The sequence below is a fragment of the Terrapene carolina genome, unplaced genomic scaffold (genome assembly GCF_002925995.2).
Source record: "Terrapene carolina triunguis isolate 2854851 unplaced genomic scaffold, T_m_triunguis-2.0 Scaffold175, whole genome shotgun sequence".
Taxonomy (NCBI): Eukaryota; Metazoa; Chordata; order Testudines; family Emydidae; genus Terrapene; species Terrapene triunguis.
In genome coordinates this window covers 1549562-1563890 of record NW_020664526.1, presented here as the reverse complement: position 1 = coordinate 1563890, position 14329 = coordinate 1549562, and the positions used below count along the sequence as shown (strand labels likewise).

The following is a 14329-nucleotide window of genomic DNA, read 5'->3' as shown; positions in this document are numbered from 1 at the left end:
AACCCAATTAAATGTCACAGAACAGGGTTAAACTTCAAAATAGGAGAATTTTAAAATTTTCTTGTACAAAAGTTATTAAATATTTTACTAAAGGCCATCAAAAATGCAATTGTCCCACGATGAGTTATTGTTCCAAATTTTGAGAAACAAAATCATTAATTAAGGTGTGTAACAGAGGGAAGTTAGTCTTGTTTTAAGCTAAAATTTCAACACAACCTTAACTATGCTGTTGCTACCAATGCCTCCATTATATATATTTATACATACACACACGGAGCCTGAAATGAGCATTTATAAATGTGCATGATACCATGGTGTTCAAAAGTATTTACCTTTTTTTTTTTTTTTTTTAAAGATTAATTAATTTTCTGACAAAAACAAAAACAGCTGGAAAACTACACTACAAAATACATACGTAAAGGAATTGTGTAGATGCAGGGACAGCTTAAAATAAATTCTAAGTACGGAATATAAAGAGAAAATGCAAACCTCTAACCAAGCCACTGTCAGAGAACTGAATTATTTGACTTCAACACTAGTGTTCTCCTTCCATTGAGATCTTTTTTGGGGCCTGGGTTTACCAAGACAATTTCTTTCATTTATTATGTCCAGCCTTACAGCAATCTTTAAAAATATTGTGAATTGAAATATTGAGAGTGAAGCCTATCTTTAATATTCGGAATCGATAAATCTTTCCAATGCCTCATTATTAAAGATCTATAGTCAAACAAAACAACAAAACAGTGTCTTCAGATTAAGTCTACAGTTATTAGATAATGCTGCTGATTTAATAACAATATTTTAAGATAGATCTAGTTTAATTTTTGAAATTCTTAATGTATTTGATGTGTAACAAATATATGCACACATATACAGGTTCTATGCATATGAACTCCATGTGTATATCTGAGTATGCACATATTTAGATGGACAGTTGTGTATATAAATAGCCTGATTAATACACTGCCTTCATTCTCTAAGATGAACCAAAGGTGGCACCACAAATTCATTTTTCAGTGCTAACGAAATAATGCAGTAAGATATGGTTGATTTTATTACAGTCAACAGGACAAATCTATTTATCTTGTGTAGTAGGAGGCACAGGTATAGATTCAGTTATCCTTTCAGTAAATCTAGTATTGGATGCAATAAACTCCAGAAATGAAGCATATGCATTGAAAAAAAAGTAAAAGTACCCTTCTGTTTTATTCTCTTACATCCAGGAGGCAAATACTGACAGCAAGTGCTAAACCTCCATCATAATATCTGATACCTGGGGACTAAACGGTGCTCAGATGCAGTCAGCTCTACACGCTAGCCCCCTGGAGTGTGGCACTGTGACAACTGCAACACATGCACTTCTGAAGGCAACTTAAAAGGTTGGACTAGCTGGGCAAGGTAGTCCAGGCTCCTCCTCATGTCTGAAATCTGCTCTACTGATAGAGAGACTGCCAGTGGTCACATTGCTTTCCCCAAGCAAGTATTTCTTAATTGTTCAGTGTGAATATCAGCTCTTACATTTAACACCCATCACAGTTAACTTTTCTTTCTAAACCATTTAAACTTTTTTCTAAGCCATTTGCCACTGATAACATGGATGCAATACAAAAATAATCTTAGTTTTCTTTTAGGATAACAAACTATAGTGAGAGGATCTTCTGTATGCTGACCTATGATTTGTAGATAAAATATTGTATTAGTTATGGAAAAACATACACTTACCCAATAGATTGCATAAGGAAATTAAGCAGCCTCATTTGGAACAGAACTCTCAAAACAATAAGAGCAATAACATCTAGTCCCAAGAATTCACAGTTAGGTGTAAAAGAAGACAGCAATTTGCTGGGTTAGCTTGTGACTATGGAAAGCACATTGCTAATTACAGTAAAGTATCCAGAGGGTCAGATTTACTGGTTTATCAAAAGCTAATGAAAATGATGGAACAAAAGTTTGGGAGGCTTAAATTTCCCCCTGTTTCCAAGACTTCTAAACTGCTAAGGCAGCCTTGGCAAGCACAAAAGTTACCAAGCTCACTCAATTTTTGGCACTTTTTGGTCAGACTTCACGTTTACCTGACATATGCTAAAATGGCGCCTGAAATTTGGCTCCTAGAAGTCCATATGTAGTAAAAAGTGCTAAGACCCAGCAGGCTCCCCTTGAAGCGAATAGCCTTGAAAATCAGGACATAGATTTAGATGCCTAAATATGTATTTATGTGGCTAGTTTTAGATACTCATTTTTTTAAATCTTAGTCACAGTTTTGACATATGGATGCCTTGTACACAAAAGGGAATAAAATAGCCTACCTTGTGGAGTCTGATGAGGGTTTCATTCGTCCCTGGCTACTCTCCTCCCAGACACTGTTTGCTAATTCGTTCCCAATGGATGACATCACCTTGATGAGTTCTATAGGCCAATCATCCAGGTCAAGTGACCGGACACGTGACAAGTGCGTGCCAAGGTTCCGGTGTATACCTGAGCATTCAATACACATGAGGGCTCCCAGATTCAGACTGGCCCAGTCAGGGTCTACAGGAAGACAGACACAAACAATCACTAAAAAAAACAAAACCAAAATTCCTTGTGACACATTCTAAACCTCTCTCAGAACTGAAGAGCTTATGGATAATGGTTTTGGCTGGGGAAGCAAGAGGAGTAATATTCAGGTCTCTTGGTTTCACAGCACTGTTAGGAAGCGGAGGCAAAAGTTTGGTTCCTAGGTCTAGCCCTCTCAATGTGCCATTCCTCCAACAGACCCTAAATGAGTTGACAAGAAATAGTGGTGGTCTCAAAGGAAGGCACATGCAACACCCCAACAGACTAAGGGAACCTGTGATTCTAAAGAGAAAAGAAGCAATAGGGAAGATAAAAAGAGGGTAGTAGGTAGCTCAGATGAAGTGGTAGAAAGCCCCTCCTTGGGAACTGGAACCACTTGTAGCCAATTACTACAAAAGAAAAAGTTACTTGATACAATGTTGCTGTTGCTAACTATATCAACTCCCTTAATAACCATCTATTTCATCAACTACTTATGACTTTTACATCTAACATGCTGAGGGGTATGTGTTCATCTCTAAGATCAGGGAGATAAGTACTAAGATGAAAATGTGCAATTTTTTTTTAGTGTACTAGCAAGAACAATTCTACAGGAAAAAAAATTACCCCTCAAAAGACAAGGCTATGACAAACCTGGCAAAAGCCAAGAAATTCAAAGTCATTTCCCAAGATGTTTCATTTTTTATAACCATGCTATGTTATTTAAATGTAAGTTTGTCCGAACCTCTCTTGAACAAACATTAATTTTAACACATGCAATGAAACACTTCCAAGAGAGGATTTTTGGAGGTACTTTTCTTGATGTCAGAACTTGTCTACCTTTCTTTTCCTGGGAGACACTATGGAGATCTGAAGAGCTAGTATGATATCACAATATCAAGCAGGAAAAACCTGGTTCAAAGGGCAGGAGATTTTTATTCACACTGTGTAAATGTTAACACTGGTCAGAAAATGGGATTCCTCCACTGATGTAGGAAATTTCAATTTCAATAAGAATGATTTTTTCCTGAATTTTCTGCAACTGAAAGCTGCCAAAAACTGAAAATATTTTCTGGTTTTCAGCCAAAAAATTGGGGTTTTGGACAAAAATTCAAATATTTTCAAGGAAGGCAGATACTTTCCATAATTTTTTTTTTAAATGAAAACTCAATTTTCCCTCCAAAAAAGTTGATGGAAATGTTTTGAACAGCCCTAATAAAGAATTAAAAAAAAAATTAGTTCAAACAGAAGAACAGAATTATTTGTTAAAGCTTCATTGTCACTCCTAGTCCTTTGATTAAGTGTTGAGAAAGCGCAGTACAAATCTTAGATTTCCAGTGAGTCCTGTGAAAACAAGGAAGACAAGACTTGCTATTCCTTTCATGCAATCTTTGTACATCATACAGGATCTACAAAAGGCACAAATTATTTCCCCTCCCTCACCCTTCAGTCATCTTTAAGAGATAATTTTCATGTCTCAAACAGTACATTGGGGGACTTGTGTAGTATTGAAAGTTAGCTGAAAAGATTTTAAAAAAGTAATTGTTTAAGGTCTAAATTAGTAAGAGAATGTGTGTTAGATTACAATTTACAAACGATTGCAACTTGGAATAAAATCTCTTTCACTGACCTGCCAAAGCCCGAGTTCAGGGTTCTGTGTTTCTCCGCCAACACTGATGATATTGCTAACACCCAAAGGGGAAACTGCAGCTCCGCACTCTATTTTAGGTCTTGTGATACTCAGAAGTGAGGATATATAAAGTTTCTTTTCTGACTACATGAGCAAGCAGGGTGGGAATGTGGATCTATATAGGCAATTATCTCAAAGAACCAAAGTTCTTCAGACGTGTCTGCACTGAAAGATGATCAAGTAGTAATAACTTATAAAGGAGGAGGTTCTGAGGAGTATTTGCTAAATAAAAATGGCAAGACAGCTCTTCTGTACTGGGCATCATATCAAATAACCAGATTAAGTGAACAGTGGTGCAAAAAACCTCAACAGAACTGCAAATATCAGCATTATATATTTCTGTGTCAGTCATCCCTCAAGTATGTGGTAAAATTTGCTTGAGATCTAACAGAATATGGCTCAGCATCCTCAATTTTTGGAGTTAAGGCCATAACAACATTTAATACACAGTCTCACCCATTTAAAGACTCTCTCTGAGTACAGGTGGCCTTCCCTTAGATCTATCCTCACAAGCCACAGACTCTATCAAAGATGGGCAAATATGTTTGTTCTACAAACGCACTCATCATCCACACTATATAATCTGGCCTCCCGGGGTAGTATGTCAGATTTATGAAAAACTATTAACACGTTTATAGTGTGTTGTAAATGAACATATGAAACCATCATAGGCCTTGAATCAGCAAAACACTTAAGCATGTGCTTAACCCTCAATGAAATACACCTCTACCTCGATATAAAGCGACCCGATATAACACGAATTCGGATATAACACGGTAAAGCAGTGCTCCGGGGGGGGGGGGACTGCGCACTCCGGTGGATCAAAGCAAGTTCAATATAACGTGGTTTCACCTATAATGCAGTAAGACTTTTTGGCTCCCAAGGACAGCGTTATATCGAGGTAGAGGTGTAAATGGGATTTAAGCACATATATAAGTGCTTTGCTGACTCAGGACGTTAGTGAAGAATTTACAGTATTTTCTTATGAAACACTGAGGTACAGTCCTCAGGTCTTGTATCTCTCAGACTCTTCTTTGCAGAAGCGATTGCCACTCAAAATGTCTCCAGGCTCCGGTGGAAAGGAGAACATTCTGCAAGAAACTCAAAAGGTGGCTTCAGCAGATTTATTTGCACAAAAATTAAGAATAGAGCTAGCTCAAAACGAGCTAGCTCACAGTTAAGGAAATATTTAGATTAGTCTTCCCAGAGATCTTTTAATAATTGCACGTGCCAAGACTAAAGGTCTCTGTGTTGGATCCCCGATGGCAGGATGACAGGAGACCCTAGACTGTCTTTGAGCATTGTTAAATTCACCTTCCCTATCCTTTGCTGAAGAAATATTTATCTACTTCCATGGACAATGGTAGTAACATCAAAGTAGCGTACCAAACTCTAATACAATCAAGAAGTCACTAGAAATCTTTTCAGGATGGTATCTCGAGTTTCAATAGCTAGAAAATATGGTCATGTATGAAGATTACAGATCTTAAGTGAGTAGATATGGACAGACTTAAGAATGAGATGGCTGAGGTCCTGGGAAATGACCCCAAGAAAACCCAAGCTGTTGACCTCAGTTCCAACAAGAAGAAAAAGAAAGGGACGGGACTGAATTAAATAATCAATTCAGTCCCAAAAACAAAGTTTTGCAAGCTTGGAACAAATGGTCTGATTTTTTTGATTCTATGAAAAAAAAAGCAATAGTGTTGTTGATGACCTTTGTTTCAATGTACTCTTCTGAACAATTGTTCTCAAATGAATTTAAAGGCAGACATCAGGAACTGATGGGTGAATGATATGGCGTTCATCATGTGTGATGCTCTAAAATATAAATAAGAGCACAGAAAAGCTCTCGTCTGAAATTTAACATCGCAGAAGTGCCACTGACCTCTGCACTTCCAGCATGCCACATGAAAGTGAATATTTCCCTTGTAATTTCATGTCATGTGTTGCAAAAAAGGTTCACCGCTGATACAGGGTGAAAAAACATACCTATCAAGTAGAGCTTGATAACTGACAATACACTTGCTGTCTTTTTCAGAAGGTGCAAATCAAAAGGACTTTTTGGACCAACCTGCTTCACTCCCTGTTGATATCGCCTATAACCCTGGGATTAGAGTATTGTAAAAATACTCAAAACCATTTGTATGGACATGATTGGTTCTCTTCTCCTTTTTGGATACAGCAAGACAATGCTAGAATGAGCCAAAGGTCCTGAACTGTTCAAGCAGAGCTATATTTATTGGATGAGCCATTCTTTCCTTTTGTTTTTTCTCCAGTGTGTCAAACAGCAAATGTGACCTCTGTAGAACTATTGGTATTTCCAGATTAAAAGCTTCAGCACATGTATAAGAAGTTCTGAAAACTTTTGAAATCCACAAGAGATAATGGTGATACAAATACTTTTGCATCAAGATGAAGGAGATGCTCAGAGTCATTATCCCTGCCAAGAAGTTCCTCCTTCTCTTCACCTGGAAGAGAACCACAATCAGATTGGTAATAATCTAAAAAAAGGGCATATACACCTCTACCCCGATATAACGCGACCCGATATAACACGAATTCTGATATAACGTGGTAAAGCAGTGCTCCGAGGGCGGGAGGGGCTGCGCACTCCGGTGGATCAAAACAAGTTCGATATAACGCGGTTTCACCTATAACACGGTAAGATTTTTTGGCTCCCGAGGACAGCGTTATATCGAGGTAGAGGTGTAGTACCAAGATATTAACTGTCCCAGCTCCTTTGGATTAGATGATTTGCCCTGTGCTGAACTGCTACCACATCCATTCTTCTTTTTTCTTTATTATGATCTTGGAGACTCTAAGCTCACTGGACCCATGACTCTCGGGAGCTTCTTTGAAGGCGTTGGACCGGACTCAGATCTATCCTTGGATCTCTCCCCTTTGGCCTCTTCATGGAAAGAGCCAAAGCACTTTGAGGCACAGACTCAGCTGCGTTTTCCTCAGCAACACCACTTGTCTTATGTGGCTCCTCGAGAAGGAAGTCAAAGCAGGGATTCCAATTCCTTTCATAGCCTCTGGGATAAGGCAGCACAAGCTGTGCACTGCCACAACAGCGTCCTTCTGAGACACAGCAAGTACTCTGGTCTGGCAATGACATCTGAGTCATGCAAAAGGTACAGTGTTCTGCCCTGGGACACCTATTCTATCACTCTGTGCTGACATGGGAACAGAATAGAAGGGCACTGATAAAACCTAAGTCCAAGGCTTGTAAAGAGCCAGGCTGCTGGAACCCGGCAATGGTTATTCCTAACCAATAAAACACAAAAGTAGTAACACCAATAGAACCTAAATCACTAAAACCAACTGCTAACAAGGTAACTGATGAGAACATTGGAAAAACAGGATGAATGAGGATTCTGATCATGAAGCTGCTGGTGGTAGTTGAAAGGAATTGAAGGCTGGTTGGGGGATGCAATCTCTTATGTATCCCATTGCTTCTGAATATTTGGATTTGCGAGGGTGCAGACTTGGCCCATAATGGCCATTGCTTTCCAAAGTGTTCTGAGCTCTAGTGTTTGGAGTGCATACATGCCAGAAATGGGGACCTACAAAAACGAGGCTTGAAGAAAGAGACTTTGGCAGGCCCAGGAAGGCAAAATGCTGTTTAAAGATGCTCTCTCAGAATGCATGCTTGAAGAATTCCTTTTCAAAATAAAAGCTTCACATTTAATGGTGACCTTGTAATGGAGACTTTTAGCCACTTGCCCCTCCCACAGAACTTCTGAGCTAAGTCTCTGAGTACGCTAATAACTGACTGCTTGAACCTTAGCAGCAAGGCCTATGAGGTAGACCTGTGAAGGTATCATATACCCCCGTCTAGCCTGTTCTGGGCAACTGGAGTGAGGTTTTAGTGAAATCCTATAAAAGTAAAAAAGCAGGAAAACCGAATTTCACAATGTAGTTTACTGACACACACTAGTATTTTGAATGAACAAAATACATATTTAGGCAGTTTCTCAGCACTCGCATAGAAATGAGCCATTTCTGTATGTATATTTTATATATTTCACTTGAGCTCTATCAGTCGCTGAGTAAATCTCAATGTTGATAACCATAGTGACAGGAAAGATGCTTTAATAAACAATTGTTTTAGTCTGTCTATGATAGAATATATCCTAAAGCAACAAACCCATTAGTTTATCATATATATTCTTCTTTTTTGGATTACTGGCTTATAGAATGTAAAGTCCCTGTAAAAAGTATCTGTAAAATTTACACCAAAGATCTGTGCAGAGCAGGTCAATGCGCTGCCTTGACGGTATCTAAATTAGGGCCCAGAGCTCTAGTACTCAGTGTCCAAGCCAACTAGGCCAACACTACAGAACCAGCATGCTCAGCTCCCGGCATTACTCTTGACCCACTTTCAACAACCTATGAATATCTGATAGATTTCAATGGAAGTAATGTCAAACCTGCCTTAATTGCAAGGAGGCATTGGCATGAACTGGGCCCTCTGAAGGGGCAATGAAAGGAAGAAAACAGAGAGGATCTTAATGGACTCTACTCACATTTCTAAAAAGTAAAAAAAATCTTTCTAAAGTAACAGGGACATTTACATGTTTTCGTTACACATTAGCTTTCTATTCTAAATGCCCAGTAGTCTTTTGATACCCACATCCCCTCCAAGCTACGTGAGGAAGAAGCAGGTTGATGGGATAGGGTTATGGTGAGTTTCTTGGCGGGTTATTGAGATCAGTTTTATTGTTCATTATATGGACAGTGTATTAAGTGTGTGAAAACTTCTGCATTACTGAATTGTTTTAAGTCTAGGGAAGGTGCTACAAAGATTTAAGTTGATAACTAAATAGACAAGTTTATAAAACAACGGGTCTATAAAATATCAGTTTTAAGATAAAAGCACAAAAAAGCAACAGAAATTACTAAATTTTCATTTTTGGTCCTTGTACAATTAAAAGAAATGAGTATGATTTTCAAACGTAAAAGAAATAAGAATTTTCAAATACCCTTTCGTCCTATTTCTCCAATTGATTGTTTCTCAGCTGGGACCTTGTATTGTTAAGTTTCAGCCCTGAGCTAATTTTTATAGCTGACTTACAAACCCCTAGAAGCAGGGGGTAATAAAGAGTAGTGAGAACAGCACCTCTGAAATTAAACTGGCCAATCCTTTGCTAACTGTTAGTCCATATATTTTAAAAGAATTCAGAATTAAAAAAAAGCACTACGAGAAAGAAATACAAAATCAATTTTGTAGCATTCCACTACTAGCGAATGTTTTATTTTCCTTTGTCAGTAATATGAAAACTGCAGAAAGCTCAAGCAAAGCTTTACACATCTAACAACATTGCTAGGGCACATGATTTTTTTTCCTTATTGGAGGACAATGGTAGCATCTTATGTTGAAAAGAAATATGAAACAAAACCATTTTTTCCTCAACTTCGAAGTCAAAATGTATGAACTCATGTTTAATGTGACAGATGAAATACGGGCGAAAAATCAGGGCTTATAATAACATAGCATGTATTAATAACAAATTAATGTAAAGTAAACCTGACTAATCAACCTTCATAATGAACACCAAGTTTGCAAAGGGATGTGGAATACAATACCAAGAGGGAAAGAATCAGAACAGGTGTTCACGTAACCCTGGACCAAAGAGAATGCGTAAGCTTTATAAAGCCAAGGATAACAACAGTCCTTCTATAGTAATGGCTATACTCACCTTGTGCCTCGCAGTCCACACAGTGAGAATTGCCTCTGATGTTTCTTATTGACTGAAGGGCCATGGCCTCATTCTGACTTGTCAGTCGGGACTGTGTATATTTAAAGAAACACACACACAAGAAATAAGAACCCAATGAAAAGGTTTAGACACACAATTGTCAGCAATGTGAAAAGCAAAAAGAAAAAGAAAAAAAAGAAAGTTCAGATCAGGGTTGAATGAACATGATCAGGGAATTGGACATCTTTAGTTTGCTTCTCAAAGAGTTGATCCTTTGGCATCTTTAAGTACTGCAGCTCAGTGCCTGACAAGCATAGCTGCCCATTTTCATCCATATTTCTGACAGCTCAAACTTTTATTGAAGCTCCATGCATAGAACACAGGAAGTCTGTGCATTTATGAGATATTGGACTGCACTCTGACCAATAATGGGATTGTGTAGAGGAAAGCTGAGCTGAAAAATGAAGCACAGCATTCATGATCACATGTAAAGTACTTTTTGGAGATAAATTATATAACTTTATTTATAACCCCCCCCCTTTTTTTTTTTTTTACTGGTATGTATGCTTGTGTACAGGAAGACTAAGGGATGGTCTGCAAAGGAAGCTGAACTGAAAGCCTTTTATCATCAAAAGATCAGATTTAATCAGGTGGCTACAATGGGTGTTTCTTTCCACTGTGGCCTGCCCATAACCTCTACTTTGACCTGGAAAGACAATTGCCCATGTAGAGGTAGCTTGGCCTCAAAAACCAGCTAAATCTTGCAATCTCTCCTAGGCAGAAAGTGCGAACTGCACCAAATTATTGGCCACTGAATTAAATGAGAGCTCCATCAGGTCATATATATGATCGTTTCACATATATACTTCTGCTCTGTCAACAGGACACTGAGTACTGAGATAATATAATTCATTTCACTTATGCCTTCCAAGTGCTTCTTGAGCCCTAGTTCCAGAGGTGAATGATAAAAACTTCATAGAATATCAGGGTTGGAAGGGACCTCAGGAGGTATCTAGTCCAACCCCCTGCTTAAAGCAGGACCAATCACCAACTAACTTCTCCCAGAAAACCTCAATACAAATATAACTTTTAAGTGGTTTCTTTTTTTTTTTTGTCTCTTGCCTTTATATAACCAAAACGTAATTCTCTCTTCAGTTACTGTGTTAAATATTCAAACCAGCATTCTTTACCTCCTATTATATTAACGTTTTGTACTAATGTTCGCAGCGTAATATTTCATTGTCATCTTGTTGTAATGTACTGAGCTCAATGAAGACAGGCCAGAGAAATAAATGGGCAGTGATTTTTCTCCACCTCAGATATAAAAAGTCAATTTTTAAAAAAATGGGAAGTAAATTACATTATGATGATAATTAGTTTGGTCTGGTTTACCCTGATTATAGAGGTAATAAAAAAAGGCAGTCATTTCAAAATATAGGTCCCCTACTTAATGACAAAACAGAATATAAATCATTAAGAAGTTCCTTTAAAAGGATCTACAGGTCTGTGAAAAGAATCTCCCCGCTCACCTCTTGTTTTCTAGTTATTAAATGTTTGAAAAATCAAGAGGCTCAAGAATAGCAAACTGGCAGCCCTCTACAGAAAGAACCTGTGGGTTGGGGGAGGTTTTGCAGAGAAAGCAGAAGAAATTGCTTGGGCCAAATATGAATGTGATGGGGGAAGCCTATCCCCAGGACACCACAAAAAGGACCAGGCTTTTGCTTCCTGATTGGTTCCCCCTGAGACTGGCCTAATAACAAAACCACAAAGAATGAATTACATTTAATTCAAGGAAAGAAAAACTACACAGTCGCTTCACAAAAACATCATTTGGATACAAGAATAATTGATCATTACTTCTGAAATGTGTACCACCTTACACACAAGTCTTCTCCTACTCACAGGGATAGCAGTGCACATTACTATTAAGTAATCCAGAGCATTTAATGGAACGCTGCCATGGAGAAACCCAGTAGCATCCAGTAGAGACTTAGCTTGTAAATAAGCTGTTCTTTTCTCAGCCCTTAAAGGCTTTCCCATAGACCTCCCCCCCAAAATACAGTTTGTATTGTTAGAGCAAATGATCCAACCAAAAGATGAATATTCTACATCTGAAATTACGAGAGATGGAAAAGACAAAAAATAAATAAATAATAATTTAAATTATTTAAATATAAAATCAGAATGTGCAACAGGATAAAATATGTCTCATATTGAATTATTTTGGAGGCATACAAATTTGCATGGTTTACTTTTCCTTAGCTGTGTCCAACAAGTACATGGACCTTGCTGAATATGTTTACTTTTCACAATACCCTAGATCCTGAATTCTCTTTAATGATCAATAGCCCTAGCTCACTTTCAATGTGAAGTTGTGCACCTTACCTTATTCTTACTGCTCTCACACGACTGTAAACTGGCCAGGATCTGACTCTCTATGGCTTGTACCCACGCATCTCTTTCTTCATATGTGGTAGCTTCAAAGTGCCAGGTCTGGCCGGTGAGAGAAACGATAATAAACTCAAAGTTTTCTTCTTGTTCTGAAAAACAGCAGTGGGATGAACAGTTTACATTTAATGAAACCAGCAATCAGTTCTAAAAACGGTCTTACTTGGACAGAACCTCAATGGTGTTACACGAAAAGGCAAGTTTGCACATCTGATTCTAATCCAAACATATTTCTCCGCTCGTGAAGCATCATGTTTGCCAGAAAATGCCTCAAAGATTTTGTAGCTTTTTATTTGTTCTTTCCTGGCTTCATAAATTTATTTCATGAGGATGAAATACCAACTATTTTAGGGACATCTGTAAATTTTAGTAAAAAAACCCAGCCTGTATTCCACTAACCCTCAGAGGTAGCTAAGAACCAATATTTGAAGTGAAATCAGTCTATTGTAAAATCTGCTGAAGCACTTAGAAAAATAACTTAAGATGAATGTTCTACTGAATAAAAAATTTATAATACAAATCCTCTGGAGTAAGTTTTTCTCTTGTGTAGATGTTATATGTATGTATCATATACAATATACATTTTAAGTGTACACACACATGCACATACACACAGCTGATAACCATCTTGAATAATATCTTTTCTCCACCACTCAAATAAATTGCAATACAGGATTTAATATTAGTTCAATACTTTCTTCTCAGCCGCTTAGGGAGACTAAAGGAGCAGTGAAAATGATTTGAGGAGCCAACAGAAGGGGTCACTGGACTATCCAAGGATAACAGGAACATAAGAAAAATACTTCAGGGCCAGAGGAACACACTGTAAGAAAGTATCAGTGATATTGCAGGGATGGACACACAGATTCCAAACACACTTGGGACACCCAAAGCCAAATAAAAAAAGTCAAGGAAGCTGAACAAAGCTCAAGGAATCATTGAACGACTAGAATAAAAGAGTACAATGTACCAGTGAACATAAAGTATAACGGGTTTGCTTTAGAGAGACTTATACATTTACAGCCAAGGAACTTTTGCATTATTTTGTCATTCATAAACACGTACAGATAAATGACAAGTCTAAAAATCAGTCCATTTAAATACAGCTTTAGTGCTCACTGGAAATCATTCCTTCAATCTCTGGGCAACAGTTTTTCCCCAATAAACTCAAACTCCAGTCCACAGGCCAAGTGTCTACTCATGTAAATTGGTGGAGCGCCACTAACTTCATTACAGCTTTGCCAATTAAAAATCAATAGATAATTTGGCCCCAAATTTAAGATGCCCAGGGTTCACTTTCACTTAAATGACCTGTCCAGGATGGGTCAGGCCCAGCCTGGCTCAAAGAAGAGATCTATCAAAAGCTGGACAAAAGTTTCCCTCAGGCGCAAGTCAGCTTTGAGATAAGGCCTGTGATTGCAAGGGGAAGAGAATGCAAACATTATTCTGTGGTGAATCAGGACACCTCAAGTTGGCCTTTTAAATCAAAACATAAGAGGGGGCAAAAAAACCCAGCAAAGGCTTATGAAAGCCATGGCTGTTTGGCAGGCTCATTTTTGTAACCAGCTGCGGCTTTCAGAAGTACTCCCCTGGGGCTGGCCCACAGTTTGAATTATATGTTGCAATTATTGATCATGATGCCACATCAGTTAATTACAAGGAGTCCCAACTTTGTGATTCATTGGTTTGGCATCAAAATATTGTGAATTACAACTTTTAAAAACATGATTAAAAAAAGAGAGAGAGAGAGATACAGTCCCTCCTATCCATGCAAAACAATGATATACTGTTTAACCAACAGGTAAATCACAAGGGATCACTACTTTACACTACTACATACATTACATAATAATACACTACCCGTTTCCCCCTACACCTCAAAACAGTGTAGCCGGAGTCCACCACCCAGGAACCTCAGGACTCACGTGACACCATGTCCCCTCGTGTCATGTGA

General features: G+C 38.1%; 1 protein-coding gene across 2 annotated transcripts in view; it reads right to left on the bottom strand.

Annotated features, from left to right (window-relative positions):
- Positions 1-14329, bottom strand: part of LOC113406986 (arf-GAP with GTPase, ANK repeat and PH domain-containing protein 1) — a 636559-nt gene that overhangs the window by 51286 nt on the left and 570944 nt on the right. For both annotated transcript variants that reach the window (XM_026653995.2, XM_026653996.2), the window contains 3 exons: positions 12313-12467; positions 9928-10018; positions 2307-2529 (listed from right to left, as the gene is read on the bottom strand). In XM_026653995.2, coding sequence (XP_026509780.1) covers positions 2307-2529; positions 9928-10018; positions 12313-12467 — 469 coding nt within the window. The remainder of the gene's footprint in view (positions 1-2306; positions 2530-9927; positions 10019-12312; positions 12468-14329) is intronic.